General features: G+C 42.9%; 1 protein-coding gene across 1 annotated transcript in view; it reads right to left on the bottom strand.

Moving 5' to 3' along the window:
• NEK11 (NIMA-related kinase 11) overlaps positions 1-16,871 on the bottom strand; it is a 436,844-nt gene that overhangs the window by 99,970 nt on the left and 320,003 nt on the right. Inside the window, exon 16 of the mRNA XM_006846637.1 lies at positions 7,582-7,678. Coding sequence (XP_006846700.1) covers positions 7,582-7,678 — 97 coding nt within the window. The remainder of the gene's footprint in view (positions 1-7,581; positions 7,679-16,871) is intronic.

Genomic DNA, 16,871 nt, shown 5'->3' with positions numbered 1-16,871 from the left:
ATAATTCACACAAAAAATTTAAGAAAAAAAAAAAAAGAATACAACCTTGTTGCACACCTTTCTTAATTTTAAACCATTCAATGTTACCAAGTTCTGTTTAGACAACTGCCTCTTGGTCATGTACCTAAAATGTGGGGGCGATAAAGGCATGAAGTGACTGGCTGACAAGGTTTCAAGAGGGAGTTTCATTTAAGAGTATGGGGCAAAAGAAAGAGTCCCCACTGAATAGATTTCATCTTGTCTAGATGGGTCTGGTGAAAAGAGATGGGGATAAGATGCTCATATGACTCAATAATGAATAATTGTTATCATGACTAATTGCCACTGTCACAATTGTAAAGGTGGAAGGTTTGTAACAAAAACAGGGGAGAGGTTAATCTTACAGTCCAGAAACAGAGGATCTAGGACACCAAGGAAGAAGCACACAAGCAGAATGTGGGACCTTATCCAGAGAAGCAGGGACGCCAGAGACGGAGGCAGAGATGGGGGAATGGAGAGAGGGAGCAGCTGAGGACTTTAGATTCATGGGAAGAGGGAGTAGGAGCTGGTGGCCAGGAGGCAGACTTGCAGAATGTGCCCTTTGGAGATGTAAATTAATATATATGCCTGAGTGGGTTTTTTGTTTGTTTGAAAAAAAAGCTGAAGTAGATAGACAGAAATACTGTTAACTGATAGAACATGGAGGGGATTATAATCATTGTAATGAAACAAGGTGTATGATTTGTTGAATATAAAACTGATTATATGCCCTGTAAACTTTCACTTAATCCACAAGAAAAACCCTAAAAAAAAAAAGAAAAAAAAAGATAAAATGGTTTTTTCTTGAGCTTTCTCATGAACTGGCAATGCAGAGGTGGGTGTAGAGTTGTGGTCACTACAAGGAAACCCCATCTGTCTCATAAGGACAATCTCTTATGACTCAAATGTGGTGTAGGCCATCAAATTCCAACTGGAGCAGTAGGCTCAGACTTTCCCCTAGACCCTCCAGACTCCTGTGTGGCCTTGGAAACCCTATGGGCTAGTTGTAGGATTGATAGGAGTTGGAATCAACCTGATGACAACAGGTTTGGTTTGGGTTTGTTACAGATAATACATCTCCTCAGTCCCGGTGAGTTTAAGGATCAGATCCTTTTGGTGACAGTGTGTGTTATTTACTCTCATTAGAGCTGAAAGCTGACCAGGTTCATTTCATAGGGTCTCTTCCTTGGCCCTCTCTGAAAGCCTGGAGTCAAACCTGATATGGAGTCTCCTGATTCATTGAAAACAACTCTTCTCAGCAGAAAGAAGCTCCAGAAGGCCCATCAGGTTGCCAAGGCACACTCACCCACGTCCATCCATCCATCCATCCATCCATCCATCCATCCATCCATCCAGCTATATATGAACAGCAGTCTTTCTTCAAAATTATATGGAAATTACTCAGTCAGAAAGGAAGTCAATATTGATTTCATGTCATTCTGCCAACACTCCAATGATTTTCACTGGCACTACCTAACCACTACTGACCTCCAAGAGCTGAGTGCTGTCTGTGCCCCAGCAGGGGAGTTTTATTTGTGCAATGGCCTCCCAGTAGGAGTAAGAATAGACCGTGGCTGGAAGCCAAGTGTTAGCGGATGGCAAATGGTTGGCTTTTGTAGTCAACAACTTTATGACATTTTCCCAGAGAGCTGGCACTTTTTTTGCATGCTAAAAAAAAAAAAAAGAAGCTATATAAATGTGTTCACATACAGCTTCTTCACACACAGATACCCTTAGGTATAAAACAGCACTTAGGGTGGCGTTACTGGATCAGCACTGGACAGTGAATCACCAGGTGAGCAGTTCAAACCCACCATCTGCTCCTCAGAAACCCTATACAAGGTCACCATGAGTTGGAACTGACTCAACAGCACTTCACAACAACAACGAGCCTACTAGTAGTACTCACACACCTCTAGATACTTGGCTTGGGACTTTTCAGAAGGAAGTAGTCACATGTATATTGAGAATCTAATATAAGTTATGGGAGCAAGATAGCTTGTAGGATAAGCACTGGACTGCAAACTATACGGTCAGCAATTTGAGCTCATCAGCTACTCTAAGTGGGATAGAAAGGTTTTCTGCTTCTGCAAAGATTTACAGCCTCAAAAATCCTATACAAGGTTACTATAATTTGGAGCCCACTTGACAGAACATAACACTATAAATGAGCATTTCTTAAGCAGTTAAACACGTCATACATGCCCTGGTATGGTGTTGTGGGTTAATGCGCTGGACCACAAGGTTGGTTTGAAGTGCAAGGTCAGCAGTTCAAGTTCACCAGCTGCTCCTTGGAAACCCTTTACAGGGTCACATATGAGTCAGAAGTGACTCAACGGCACTTAACAACAACAACAACAATATGCCATGAATTATCCTAAATGCATTTCATACATTATCTCAACTAACCCTTAAAACAATTCTGTTTGCTAAGAACCATTACATTATAAGTAAAAATGTGAGGCTTTGCTTGTGTGAAGAAGGGGAAGGTTGTGGATGGGACATTTTGGTAGGGAACTTTAGGAGTTGAGTTCTGAACATCCTGAGTTTGAGATGCCTATTGAACACCCAAGGAGAGATATCAAAGAGCAGGCTGAAATTTACATTTTCTCTGAAATGTTCATGGACAAAGAGAGGATGAATGGGATTTTCTAATAAACGACATAGGAGAATAGATAAAGCAAGGTTAACCATAAGATGATCACTGCTGAAGCTGATTTAAAAATCCACGGCAGTTAATTCTACCATTCTAATTACTTTTATACATGTCTGCATCTTTCCAAAATTAAAATACATTTTTTTAAAAAGTTAGAATGACACAGTATCCTGTGTTGTTGTTAAGTGCTGAGAAGTCAGTTCCAACTCATAGCGACCCTGTATAGGGTTTCCAGGAGGGACTGGTGATCTTGAAGTTCAAATTGACCTTGACGTCGAGTGCTTTTTCTATGACGCCACACCATGACTCCTGTATGTAGAATACTAGCTATAATATATAACTTGAATCTAATCATGTGGAAACAACAAACAAATCCAACTAGAGGGATATTCTATAAAACAGTTGTCCACGTGCTCTCAAAACTTAAAAGTCATAAAAGACAAAGAATGAATGAGGAACTATCCTAGAATAAATGACACTAAAGAGAAATAATAGCAAAATGCTAAGGTGATCCTGGCTTGGATGCTTAATCAAGGGAAAAAAAAATTTTTTTTAAAGGAAAGAAAAAAACTGCTATAAAGGACATTATTGGGACAACTGGTAAAATTTGAATGGGGATTAAAATATTAAATAATAGTATGCATCCTCATTGTTCTCCTGTGAAAAAGCTGGGGGGTTAAACTGTCGATCTTCCCATTAGCGGCCTGACACTTAACCCACTGCACCACTGTTGTTGTTGTTGTTAAGTGCCACTGAGTCAGTTCCGACCCATGGCGGCCCTGTATCGGGTTTCTGAGGAGCAGCTGGTAAGCTTGAACCATGACCTTGAGGTTCAAACCAACTTTGCAGTCCAGCTCATTAACCCACAGCGCCACACCAGGGGTCTACTGTATCACTAGGGTTCCTTTAGATAATTACACTATGGTTATATAAGAGTATGTCCTTGTTCTTAAAAGCTATATACTTAAATATTTAGGGTGAAGAATCATCATGTATGAAACTGAGTCTCAAAAGACTCAGTAATAATAATTATTACATACATTTATCTATGGAGAGAGAAAGCTAGCATGCACATGCAAATGTAACAAAATGGTAACGGGTGAACCTAGGTGAAGGATATCTAGGTGTTTATTGTGTTATTCTAATTCTTGAATTTTTCTGTAGGCTTGGCAGTTTTCTAGAATAAAAAACTTGAAGCATCAGCATAATTAACCTGATCTAATCATGATCCCCCAAATAGACCCTGCACAGTCTTTTCCCTTTCACTGTTTGAAAAGAAAGTTATCCTCTTTGCTCCTCAGTGAAGAATACCAAATCTGCTTGATTTTTAGAAACATGTCTCTTGTAAGTATCACTTTCATACGCAGTATGGCATTGACTCATCACAGTGCCCCTGAGGGCATTTCCCAGCTGCAGCCCTCAGCTGTCAGCCCCTCTGGGGAGTCCCTTGGTGGAAGAGAGCATCTTGCCTCCTTCCCAGAGTGGCTCACATTTAAAGACTGATGGACTTGGCGTTGTAAAGGCCTGGTCCTCACCCGCCCTCAGACAGTTCTGAAGGGTCATTCCAGTTCTAGAGCTCCCTTCAGGGTAAGCTGCATCTCAGTTTGACTTCTTCCTCCTTTCTATGAACACTGGCCTCAAGAAGACCCCTCACAAACCTCTTGCATATCAACCCACATTTCCAAGTCAGCTTCCTAGGACTGAGCTGTGGCATTTGACCATTCTGCAGATGAGGAAACAGAAATTTAAAATATCACTTGCCTAAGATCAGAAAGCCTTTAAGTGGTGAAGACAAGACTCAGATTCCAAATTTGCCGATCTCCAGCTTTTTCTCCTCTCTCTTCACTTCCTCCAATCCTACCCCTCTGTTCAGGCCATCATGGCCAAGTGCATGCTTCTCTCAGAGCACTCCCCACTTCCCTTTCTGTACTCAGAGCTCTTACCATCTGCTCCATTTGGCAATTAGCCATGATCCCATGTGGGTACTTCTAACCATCATCTCCTATTACAAAAGCGATGTGCTGTCATTTCAGAGTCACTGGGAGGCACACACAGTTTGAGCTTGACTGCAAACCTAGAGGCTTTGCTGCTTGAACCCCCCCAGCAATACTATGCAAGGCAATCCTGACAACATGCTCTTCTGAAGATGGTTGTTGTTGTTAGGTGCCATCAAATTGGTTCCGATTCATATCAATCCCATTTAGGATAGAACAAAACACGACCCAGCCCTGCACTACCTTCACAATCTTTTCTATGTCTCAGTCCACTGTTGTAGCCACTGTGTGTCCATCTAACACTTTGAGGGTTTTTCCCTTTTTAGCTGACCCTCTACCTTTCTAAGCAAGATGTGCTCCAGAACCTGTCCCCCGATAATATGTCCAAAGTATGTGAGCATATCTTGCCATCCTCGCTTCTGAAGACTATTCAGGCTGTGTTTCTTCCAATACAAATTTGTCCGTTCTTCTGGCAGATCATGGTACATCCAATACATAAATGACAAGATTACAGCCAAGAGAATTCTATGGAACACTTTTACTCGTCACGAATCAGAATCAACTAAACGGCTGTGGGCTGTTTTTTCTTAGTTGTGTGTGTGTGTGTGTGTGTGTGTGTGTGTATGTTCTCAATGGTGTCCTGGTGTGGTGCTGTGGGTTAATGCACCAGACTGAAAGCTGTCTGAACTACAAGATTGGCAGTTCAAGGTCACCAGGGACTCCTCAGAAACCCTATACAGGGTCACTATGGGTCAGAACCAACTCGATGGCACTTAACAACAGCAACAAATGTTAACAATAACTTACCACACAAGCTTGGTACTCTTTCTACCTTGAAAACTCCCTGGGACAAATGTCACTGTTCTTGTCTCAGTTTAGCTGTCTACATGCTAAACACAGTCCACACAACCATACAGTGATAGAATGACAAGACTCCCTCTCCTCTGAATGTGTTAAGTCTTAGAAACTGAGGCAACACAACATGTACAAATGATACAAAGCCCTGAAGCCTTCATTTTTGTCTTTCTGGAAAAGTACAGGATTCCCTGCCATGAAATTTAAGGGCATGGCAGGTTACTTTGCGAGAGAGATACAGCACCATCCCCAGGGGAAAGCAGCCCAAACTTCATAAGTCCACCAGAAAAAGGGGAGCCAGAAAATACTTGGTTAGCTTCAGCCAACCAATGCTGAAGAAAACAACATGCCAGGAACAAAATCATTACAATCAATCTAGGTCATTTATTACGCAAAATGACGAGATGCATTGACACAGTGGTGGTAGCAATGGGCTCAAATACAGCAATGATGGTGAGGGAGATGAAGGACCAGCGGGCTTCATTCAAGAATACTCTTGAATGAACTGATTTGATAGCACATAACAAGAAGTTTAATTTTCATTATTTAAAACATTTTATAATATGCTAGACTTGGGATATTGTACTAGGCAAAAGTAATGAAGTCTTAGATAAGAAAGTCTGGTATTAACACATGCTTAAATTTTAAGGAAGGAGTAAGTGAGCTACATTTCTTCTCTTTGAAGACTGCTTGACTGGGAGATTAACACCACTTTCTCCATAATTCTCTCCTAGGAAGGAGAGGTAGAGGTAGGCAGAAAAGGGTCAATTTAGTCCAAACACTCTCCCACTCTCAGTTCCTGGGAATCCATTGTTGCCATGGTAACTCTGTTAACTATGTGACCACTCTGGTAAGGACAGGCCTTAAAAACAATAAGCATCTAAACATATTACCAGCTTTTAAGCTTTGAAATGATTTTTCAGCCTTTTTCAATCTTATGCTTTCAACCATTAGCCTGAATGATGACACACAGTCTTATAAGAATAATATAAATGCAAATTGACTGAAATACTAATGCTTGCCAAACTTCCCTAACTACCCAGTCAACACCAACATAGGAGGTGGACTTTAGAGAGGAGTTTCTGAATTTAAGCATTTATAGCAGGGGCGGCAAACGATATAGCCATGGGCCAAATCTGTCATCTGTTTTTGTACATCCTGCTAGCTAAGAATGGCTTTTATATTTTTAAATGATTGTGGGGGGGCAGAATCAAAAGAAGAGAATTTTGAAATATCTGAAAATTATATGAAATTCAAGATTCAATGTCCAAAAATGTTTTACTGGAGCACAGCCATATGGTCATGAATTTACGTAAGTGACCTTTGTTGTTGTTGTTAAGTGCCATTGAGTCAGTTCCGACTCATAGTGACCCTGTATAGGGTTTCTGAGGAGTGACTGGTGGGCTTGAACCACCGACCTTACAGTTCATACGGCTTTGCAGTCCAGTGCATTAACCCACAGCGCCACACCAGGACTCCTAGGAGCACTTTACTTATTGCTGACACATTGTCTATAGCTCCTTTTGTGTTAGAAATAACAACAGAGATGAGTAGTTCCAATGGAAACCCTATGGCCCACAAAACCTACAATATTTATTATCTCACCATTTACAGGGGTCCCTAGGTAGGTCAAACAGTTAAGTGCTCAACTACTAATCCATGCAGAGATACCTCAGAAGGAAAGCCTGGTGATCTGCTTCCAAAATTTCACACAGCCTTGAATACCCTAAGGAGCCGTTCTTCTCTACATACATGGGGACACTGTGAGTTGCAAATGACCCCACAGCAACTGGTAGCCTTTTACAGAGACCATCTGCCAACCCCTGATCCAGAAACACGGGATTGTATGAGAAAGGTTGGACTAGGAAGCTGGTATCTCTTCCTTGCCAAGAAATCTGAAAGAGGCCCCATCCACGCAGATTCGCCCCTTTTCACTGAGGTATCTGGGAAAGCGTAACTGTCATTTCTGTGGAGGGTGAGTGCTCCGGCATCCCATGCCTCTCTGTCACTGTGTTCTCACACTGCCCTCTCCTAGGGCTCAGGGAACATGCTACTTACTCCCTCATGCGCTTCATCTTGGTCCCGGCCATCGCACTGTTGAAACTTGTGAGTCCTTGGGGCATGTCTGGAACCGTGCTGGTGATGGTCCTGGTGCCTAAAAATCAACGCACAGCTCTTAACGATGATTGGGGTACTCGTGCAACTTCGAGGCAGTACTCAAGGGCAATCAGAGAACAGAAATTAATCCACCTTTGCAACAAGGTTACGCTACATTAATTAGAGATGAATTCAATTATGTCACGCATGTTAAGGCGAACTAGTCCAAATGACAAGATTATTTACAGTTTTAATATGCACAAGCAATTCCAGGAGCAAATCTCTTTCAAGAAGCACTGTTTAAACAAAACCGTATTATTTAAACCATGGGGATTTATACAAGAAAACCCTGGAAATGGTGCCTATAGAAAAGTTAAGATTCTTAGCGAACCTTCAGCCAATCTCTTTCATCAGGTGTGGGTTGATACTTAATTTACTCAAGAACAACTTTCTTTAATAAACTTGATTTTACCTTACTTTAACTCCACACCTGGGCATTAGCTTTTTTTTTTTTTTTTTTTGCAGTGGAAAGCAGGATGTCGGTTAGGGAGTAATCTGTTGCCTTAAACTCCAGTAAAACGGAGCAGAAGGCCAGAGTTGGGTTCAGAAAGTAAAGAGTTGTTAATGAAAGCTGAGCAGCTATGAAATCTGCTGAGAGAGTACAGTTTTTACTTATACACCTCCTGTTGTTGTTGTTGTTGTTAAATGCTATTGAATTGGATCCGACCCATAGAGAACCTATATACAGAGTTTCCGAGGAGCGACTCGTGAGCTTGAACCAACAACCTTGCAGTTCAAATGACTTTGTAGTCTGGTGCATTAACCCACAGTGCCACACCAGGACTCCTGTTGTTGTTGTTGTTATGTGCCGTGGAGTCGGTTCCGACTCCTAGCGACCCTGTACAGGGTTTCTGAGGCTGTAAATCTTATGGGAGCAGAACGTCTCATCTTTCTCCTGTGGAACAGTTGGTAGTTTCAAACTGCTGACCTTGCGGTTCGCAGCCCGATTCGTAACCACTATGCTACTAGAGCTCTTTACCAGGACTCCTGGAGGCCCTTAAAAAGCCTCTGTTGAAACTGAAGGGAAAGAGTCTCTGTTCCTGTTAAGAAGCTAGAACTGGCCCAACAGTGAGGTCTTGGGTAATCCGCAGAGCTGATTTGCACGTGGACCAGGTGCTGCCACTTCCCCCTTGAGCTGTGAGTAACTCACTGCTGGCAGTAGAGGCCTCCTGGGCATTCCCAGACACCTCACACAGGTGTTGCAGGCCCCACTGATAAAAACCTTTCTAGGCACTCCTAGGCCCGGGCAGCGTAGTGGATTATGAACTAGGCTGCTAATCGCAAGGTCACCAGTTTTACTCTTCCAGCTGTGCTGCATAATAAAGATAAGGCATTCTGCTCTTGTGAAGACTTACAGCCTCAGAAAACCCTATAGAGGGTCTCTATGGGTTGGAATGGACTCCACTGCACACAACCAGCACCAACTAAGGCACCTTTGTTGTTGTTGTTGTTTAGTGCCGTCGAGTCGGTTCCGACCCATAGCGACCCTGTATAGGGTTACTGAGGGTGTAAATCTTTACGGGAGTAGAAAGCCTCATCTTTCTCCCGCGGAGCAGCTGGTAGTTTTGAACCGCTGACCTTAAGGTTCGCAGCCCGATTCGTAACCACTATGCTACCAGAGCTCCCTAAGGCACCTTTAGTATTACTCATTTATGAGTAGTAGCTGCTATTTCAGGAGTCTCTGGATGGTCTCCTGGTGTGGCACTGTAAGAAAAGCAGTGGACTGCTCCTCAGAAACACTGTACAGGGTCACTACGAGTCGGAACGGACTCGATGGCACTTGACAACAACAACTGGATTGCGTGAAGAGGAACATTATGGAAGTTTGGAGGTTGGGTGAAAGAGGAGCCTGGTGATCTACTTCCAAAAACATCAGCCATTGAAAGGCCTATGGAGCACAGTTCCTCTCTGACACACATGGGGTTAGGAGCACTTGATGGCACTTGATGGTAGTAGCTATTACAGAGAAGGGAGCCACACTGTAAAGTTACCACTTTTCTTCCAACAGATGTCTGATGTAAGGGTCACAGGAGGGAGTGAGGAGTAAACCACACAGTACACATCAACCAAATTATTTTCCTTAAAGTCTTACATTTAGAAAATGAGATGCAAATCCCAATATTGCTCACAGCCATACTTTTTTTTTTCATACCTTCTGGGGGCACACATTTTACTTTAATCTCCTTGTTTTTACAGGTCTACCACTTAACCCTTACCACCTCAGAGCTTTCCTCAGGCCAGAGCCCCCAACATGGTAAGACTGGATTAGTAGGCAGGAACTTTTTAAAGGGCACAGTACAGTTAAACAAACAACCCATCCTTCCCAGCACAGCACATGTTGTGCACCCTTGTTAAAAAGACATGCAGTCAAAGTGCATGCTTTCTCTCACTCTTGGAAACTGGCCACTTCATTCCCTAGAACTCTCCTCACTGATGCGGAGCAGCTCCTACCTTCCCTTCTGTTCTGCCCAGAAGGCTTGTGCAGGGAGGTAGAGGAGATACAACAGTTCATTTCATATCTGGTTTCTTCCTCCCCACCCCGCCCGTTTCCTCTTATCGTTGTAAAGAATATCGATAACTCGACAGTTACCCATTCTGTAGCTGCCGTTTGCATAACTCAATGAAAACCAGTTACATCCATCATGTTGTGCAACCACACATGTTGGTTGCTTTCACGGTCACCTTACCTAGGACCTGGCGAGTTACTGAAGCAACATCAGCCACGCTATGCCAAGCAACCCACATTGTGTGCTGAAAACTCAGTTCTGCCAGGAAGGAGAGGAAGGCGCCACTTTTCTCTCGCTTCCGGAGAGCTGGCAAATCCTGAAGGTTTATGCAAATAAAGGTCAAAACAATTTCCGCAAAGGCAGCAGCAGCTTATTTTAATCTAGCCACTCTTCCCCTCAGTGAGGCTCTCTGCTGCTGGGAAAGATGCTAAGCCTAGAGCCCAAGGGTAGACAACAGGGCAAGTCTAATTTCAAGCAACAGGGAGGGCAAAGCTTGGTGTTCAGAGCAATTCCCTTTTCAGCGTTTATTACTGGCCAGATCTTTTTTCCTGTCCACCCCACTTTCCAGCATGAATAGGTTGTTGTTTTATGTCAAAGGACAGGAAAACAGGTTTAGCAGTCATGCAGAAACAATTGGGTCTAGAATCACAGGCTTCATCCAATAGCTCCAGAGTATATTCTAGACCACTGCTTCTCAAGCTTCAGTGTGATGTGAATCATCTGGGGAACTTATTAAAATGTGGATCCTGATTTCGTAGGTCAGGGCTGGGTCTGGGATTCTGGATTTCTAATCAGCTACCATGAGACGGGGATGTTGCTGGTCCCTAGACGACACTTTGAATTCTGAGACTCTAAATGCTCTAGAAAAGGTCAACAATGGAATGAAAACGCAGGGCCCCAAGTTTAAAAAGAAAAAGGCTTCGTTTCTTCTGCTGTTTCAATTTGGTCTTGGTGTTTTTACTGAATACTTAATGTTGCTCCCTCTCAGGCACATAGGTACTCAAGGTGGGTGCAGACTCTCCTGATCTCAACGTTACCTTATCTGGGTGAAGGCTCCCACTGGTGAAGCAGGTGGCAGTGGTTACGGGGTCAGAGTAGAGAGCAGGAGGACCCTTCTTAGGAAGGTGGTGGGAGATCAGACCACGCCACACCTGAGCCAAGACTACAAGCCCTAGCATATGCTCGCTCAATCTTCTCATCAGACTTCACTTACAAAATGCTAATTCAAAGATCAAATAATTATTTCATTAAACCGCACATTCGTGCCCTTGTGTAACTACACTGATTGCACGTCCGTGATGCCGGCCCTGGCTCTAGAACTCTCTGCTTTCTTAGATGTTTTGTTCAAAAAATGTGAATCCTCAATTCCTAAGTTAATATTGTCAAAGTAATTTTCTCTTTATTAGCTACAACAGAACACTTCATGCAATGGGAAGAGTATATGCATTTGTGATTTCACAGATTTGAGAACCGTATGTCCCTCCTTCCAAGGATCTTATAGCCACAGGCTGGCGGATGCAGGGCGGTGAATCACTTGATATGATTAATCTAGCCACAGTCTTTGTAACTCTCACCAAATGAGTGGGCTGTTGTTCTTAAGTGCCGTCAAGTCGGTTCTGACTCATAGCGATATACTACATGGTTTCCTAGAAGCGGCTCGTTAGTTTAACCCGCCGACCTCACGGTTCAAACTGACCTTGAGATCGAGTGCTTATCCTAAGGTGCCACAAGTGAGGTGCTTGTTAGGTTTGAGCCCATTATTGCTGCCATTGTGTGTAGTGAGGAGGGGTCTTCCTCTTTTTCATTGACCCTCCACTTTACTAAACACATTGTCCTTCTCCAGGGTCCTTCCTGACAACATTACAAAGTACAAGAAACAAACTCTGACCATCACTCCTTCTAAGAAGCTATCTGGTCATACTTCTCCTTCTGGCATCCCATGGTACTTTTAATAATCTTCACCAACATAGGACCAACACCATAATTCAAATTCATCGATTCTTCTCGTCTTCCTTATTTACTGTCCCTTGTTCACAGGCATATGTGGCAATTGGAAATACCATGGCTTGGGTCTGGCACATTTTAGTGCTCAAAGTGACATCTTTGCTCTTGAACACTTTAGAGAGGTCTTTTTGCAGCAGATTTTTCTAATGTAATCACCATTGTTTGACTTCATGACTGCTACTTCCATAAGCAAGGAGCTCTGGTAATGTAGTGGTTACGAATCGGGCTGTGAACCTTAAGGTCGGCAGTTCGAAACTACCAGCTGTTCTGCGGGAGAAAGATTAGGCTTTCTGCTCCCATAAAGATTTATAGCCTCGGAAACCCTGTACAGGGTCGCTATGAGTCAGAAGTGACTCCACAGCACATAACCACCACCACCACTTCCATAAACATTGATTATGGATTTAAGTAAAATAAAATCAGGGAATTAGATAGCTTGCTAATGATGCAAATAAGGGGCATGACACCCTAGTAGAGGGAACATACCAAACAGGTATACAGAACAAAAGGACTGGTTAGTTTTGCCATACTGCTAGGTTTAAAATGAGCCATCCCAGAGTCAAAAAGAGGGTGAGTTCTTACTACCATCAAGAAAGAAGAGAAAGCTAAATAAGAGACTGGAGGAATCCGTGGCTATGGCCCTTTGCCATCCTTCAGGTGTGGAACAGAACTCACCCTTGTGGTCCAATTTTCAACCAACTGGTGGATAGGTAGAAAGTGGGATAGTAATACTAGTGAAATACGCTCACCATGGAATGGTCAACCATTCAAGATCAAAAGGTTCAGAGGGGTTGGGAAGAAGGGTATGTTAGAAATAGGAACCGCAGGGAGGAAGTACCATCACTTGTTACCTAGAGAGGCCCGTCATCACTGAGATGAAACCAAATGTGTTATTTGGTAGTCTGTTCTGTAAACCGTCACTCAAAACATAATGAAACGTTTCAAAAACGAAAAGTAAGAAGAGTGAAGAGTGGAATGTGACCGCCTTGATTCAGGAGACAGAGAGCTGTTGCAATAGACCTGGTGAGCAGCAGAGAAGAACTGAGAGACCCGCACCAGACAGTGGTGGGCGTCCCAGCTCACAGAGCGGGAAAGTTAGCGTGCCTTTGAACTAAGGCTTACTTGCAGAGTGGGTGGCTTTGAGTAGAACTTAAGGAGTTTTGAAACACTTGCCTGAACAGGGCAGAGGCCAAGGGACTGTGTGGCTTAGTGGGGGGACCAGAATGAAGTGTGTCTACAACCATGGCTGAGAGAAGACTGTCCTGATTGAAGAATTGGATCCAGAGCATTCTGTGTGGCCACTGCAACAAAATAGAGACCTCAGCAGTGAAGTAGAGAGTGCTGTGGGAGGGGTGGTTGCCATCAGAGCTGGTGACAAAGAGCGTGGAGGCATGTCTGACCTCTCTAACAGGAATTGGCTTTGAGGTGATGCTGATTTTTTTCCCCTTTGTTAGTTATACAGGGACCCACCCTTTCCACTGAATAGGTCTGTCCCTCCCTGACTTACTTTTCATTGGCCTTCACTTTTGCTTCATCTCCATCATTTTTCTTAAAGGACAGTGGAGCTCAACATTAAGCTCTTGTTAGGTAGAACTTTTCTGTTCCGAAGACTGAAGAATATCTATTAGAGTTTAGACCTATGGTGGTTTCTTTGCAGTGGCTCAGTCATTTTGAAAATAAGGTGGTGACAAGGTAGATTTTGGAAAAAGTCCTGGTCCATCTCTTCTGTCAGCTATAAATTCTGAAGACAGTTAACTCAAACAGGCTCCGTGGAAACCCTGCAGTGTGTTTTGTGTAGATATAACTCAGCAGGTGTTCACTGACTGAAGCGTCAGCCAGAGGAGTAGGGAGGGGGGAAGGCACACAAAATAGCAACCCTGTTCTACCTCTTTACAACTTGGAACATTTCTCCCTTAAAAGGGGAATGTTGTTATTGTTGCTAAGTGACGTCAGGTTGGTTCCAACTAACAGCAACCCGGCATAGGGTTTCCGAGGAGCAGCTGGTGACCAACCTTGCAGTTTGGCTCATTAACTGACAGCGCCACACCAGGATTCCAGAAGGGGGAATATGATCCCATAAAACAGTGACTACCCATGCCACTGTGCTTACAAGGAAGAGCTCAAACCATAGATCAGCATCAAAACTGAGGGCGCAGCCATTTAAAAAATAAGGTGGTGACCAAAAAATGTAACATGGAATCATCTGTATTTGCTTTCTCCCTCCCCACCCCATAACCATCCACCTCTTTACCGGACAAGTAGGACCATTTACAGGATGGAAATAGAACTGCAAACAGACGTGACTACTTGGTGGTTCCACTGAGTTTCTTTAAAAAAATTTTTCGGTGTGTGAACTGAGTTTGCAGACAAGATCATCAGTTTTACATTCAACAAATCCTATACGTTGTTTCAGATCAATGATTACATTCCCCTCCATGCAACAATAGTGACCCCGCTTCCTCCCTGTGGGTCCTATGTCCATTCCACCTACCTTCCTATTCCTTCTCAGCTTTGTCCTTAGGTACTTGTTGCTCTTTTGATTTTAAATAATTGACCATTCCATGGTAAGCATAGTTTACTAATGCTGTTGTCTGCACCCTATATCCTATATACTGCTTGGCTGAAAGTTGGGCCAGGAGGGTGAGTTCCTTTCCAGACATGAAGGGTGGTCAAAGGCTGTTGTCTCAGGTTCCACCAGTCTCTGACTAGTAAGCTGGGTCATTTTTTTGTTTGTTTGTTTAAATAATTTTGAGTTTTGTTCCACATTTTCTGCCACTCTATCTGGACCTTCTAATGTGATCTCTTTCAGAGCAGTTGATAGTGGTAGCTGGGCACCATCTCCTTCTGGTCTCAGAGTTGTAGAGACTGATGTTCACATGTCCCATTAGACTGATGGATTAATAGATTCCAACCATCTTCCATTGTCATCACCTTTGTCTTCTGTACATGGAAAGATCAATAGCTGCACCTTCTTAGTTGGCCGCTCCTGAGTTTTTACTATACCAGACGCTGTAACTTTGATTTTAAAGCAACTCTACTCTTCACTTTTGTGTCTTGCTCCAACACTACCCTTGTCTTTGCCATGTCTGCTCTCTGCTGCTTTACCCTTTCTTCCTTGATCCCCTCCTTCAACTGTTCATTTTCCCTTGTCCACACTAGGTTACTGTTTCTTCCCACCTCAGGACATGAACTTCAGTGCTCAGCTTCACTGTCTTTGCTTCATTTTTCTTTTACAAATTTATCCCAGCTAACAACATTAGTAATCATTAACAACAACACCAATGCCTATACCTTTTTAGTATGCAAATGCTAGGCCAGCCAAATGCTAAACACCTTATCTGTATCATCTTATATATGGTTCCCATGAAGTAGGTACATTTTACAATGAGGAAACGGAGGTTTTGAGAACATATACTGCTGATATTACAGAGTTGGAACTTTAAACCAGGCCTTGTTTTATTCCAGTACTTTCTCTGGCAACCTTGTTCTATAAATTTCAATTGATTGTTGTTGTTGTTATGTGCGTGGAGTCGGTTCCGACTCATAGCGACCCTGTACAGGGTTCTGAGGCTGTAAATCTTTACAGGAGCAGAAAGCCTCATCTTTCTCCCGCAGAACAGCTGGTAGTTACGAACTGCTGACCTTGCGGTTCGCAGTCCGATTCGCAACCACTACGCTACCAGAGGTCCTTTGATTCTATATTGACCACTACTAAGTGGGTGTTAGTTGAAGGGCTGCTTGCTCTATTTTGCCTTCAAATACCCGTTGATACAGATGTGAAATTTCTCCCTCTACTACCCTGTAATTTTCAACTATGTATCAAGTTCCTGGAGTTCAGAGATTATGTCCTCCTGTTCATCTTTGTCATCTCCCAAACTGAGTTCAGAATAAATTTTATTAAATTTGTAACTGAGTATTTTATTACTTTAGATATTAATATAGATTTTTTTTTTTATTTCATTTTTGAAATGGTCCCTGCTAGTGTATAAAAATACAATTTTTTTTTTTTTGACTGTTCTTATTTTTTTGAATGTTTGGGTAAAGGGTTGCAAAGCAAATTAGTTTTCCATTCAACAATTTCTGCACATTCTGTTTCCTGACATTGGTTACAATCCTCTCATTGTAGTTGCAGTCTTCCCACTTCCTTCCTTGATTTACCACTTCCATGAGCCCTTTCTTGCCCGCCTCTTCCTGCCTTCTGAGCTGTGTTTTTTGGAAATGCTGCTCTTTTGATCTTGTTGTTGGTGTTAAGTGCTGAGGAGTACATTCCTCTCGAGTATTATCATTTACTTTATAGGCCTGTCTATTGTTTGACTGGTGTGGCGCTGTAGGTTAAGGAACTCGCTGTACTGCAAAGTCAGTTTGAACCACAAGGTCAGTGGTTCAAGTTCACCAGCTGCTCCTCCAAACCTCAATACAGTGTCTCTATGGGTCAGAACCAACTCGATGGCAGTTAACAACAATATTGTTTGACTGAAGGTTGATCCCTGGCATAGGCTCGGTTCCAGGCCTGCAGGCTGTCTAACGGGCACATTCTTGGGGTCCTACCTGTCTCATTTCTATCAGATCAGTAAGTCTGATATTATTATGATCTTTTAATTTTTTATTTTGTTCTACTTTTTTTTTTTCTGCTCTGCCCAGGACCTTCTGTTGTGATCCGCCAGGGCAGTTGGTAGTTGT

The sequence above is a fragment of the Chrysochloris asiatica genome, unplaced genomic scaffold, assembly GCF_000296735.1.
Source record: "Chrysochloris asiatica unplaced genomic scaffold, ChrAsi1.0 scaffold00028, whole genome shotgun sequence".
NCBI classification, from domain to species: Eukaryota; Metazoa; Chordata; class Mammalia; order Afrosoricida; family Chrysochloridae; genus Chrysochloris; species Chrysochloris asiatica.
This window is presented reverse-complemented; position numbering and strand designations above follow the sequence as displayed.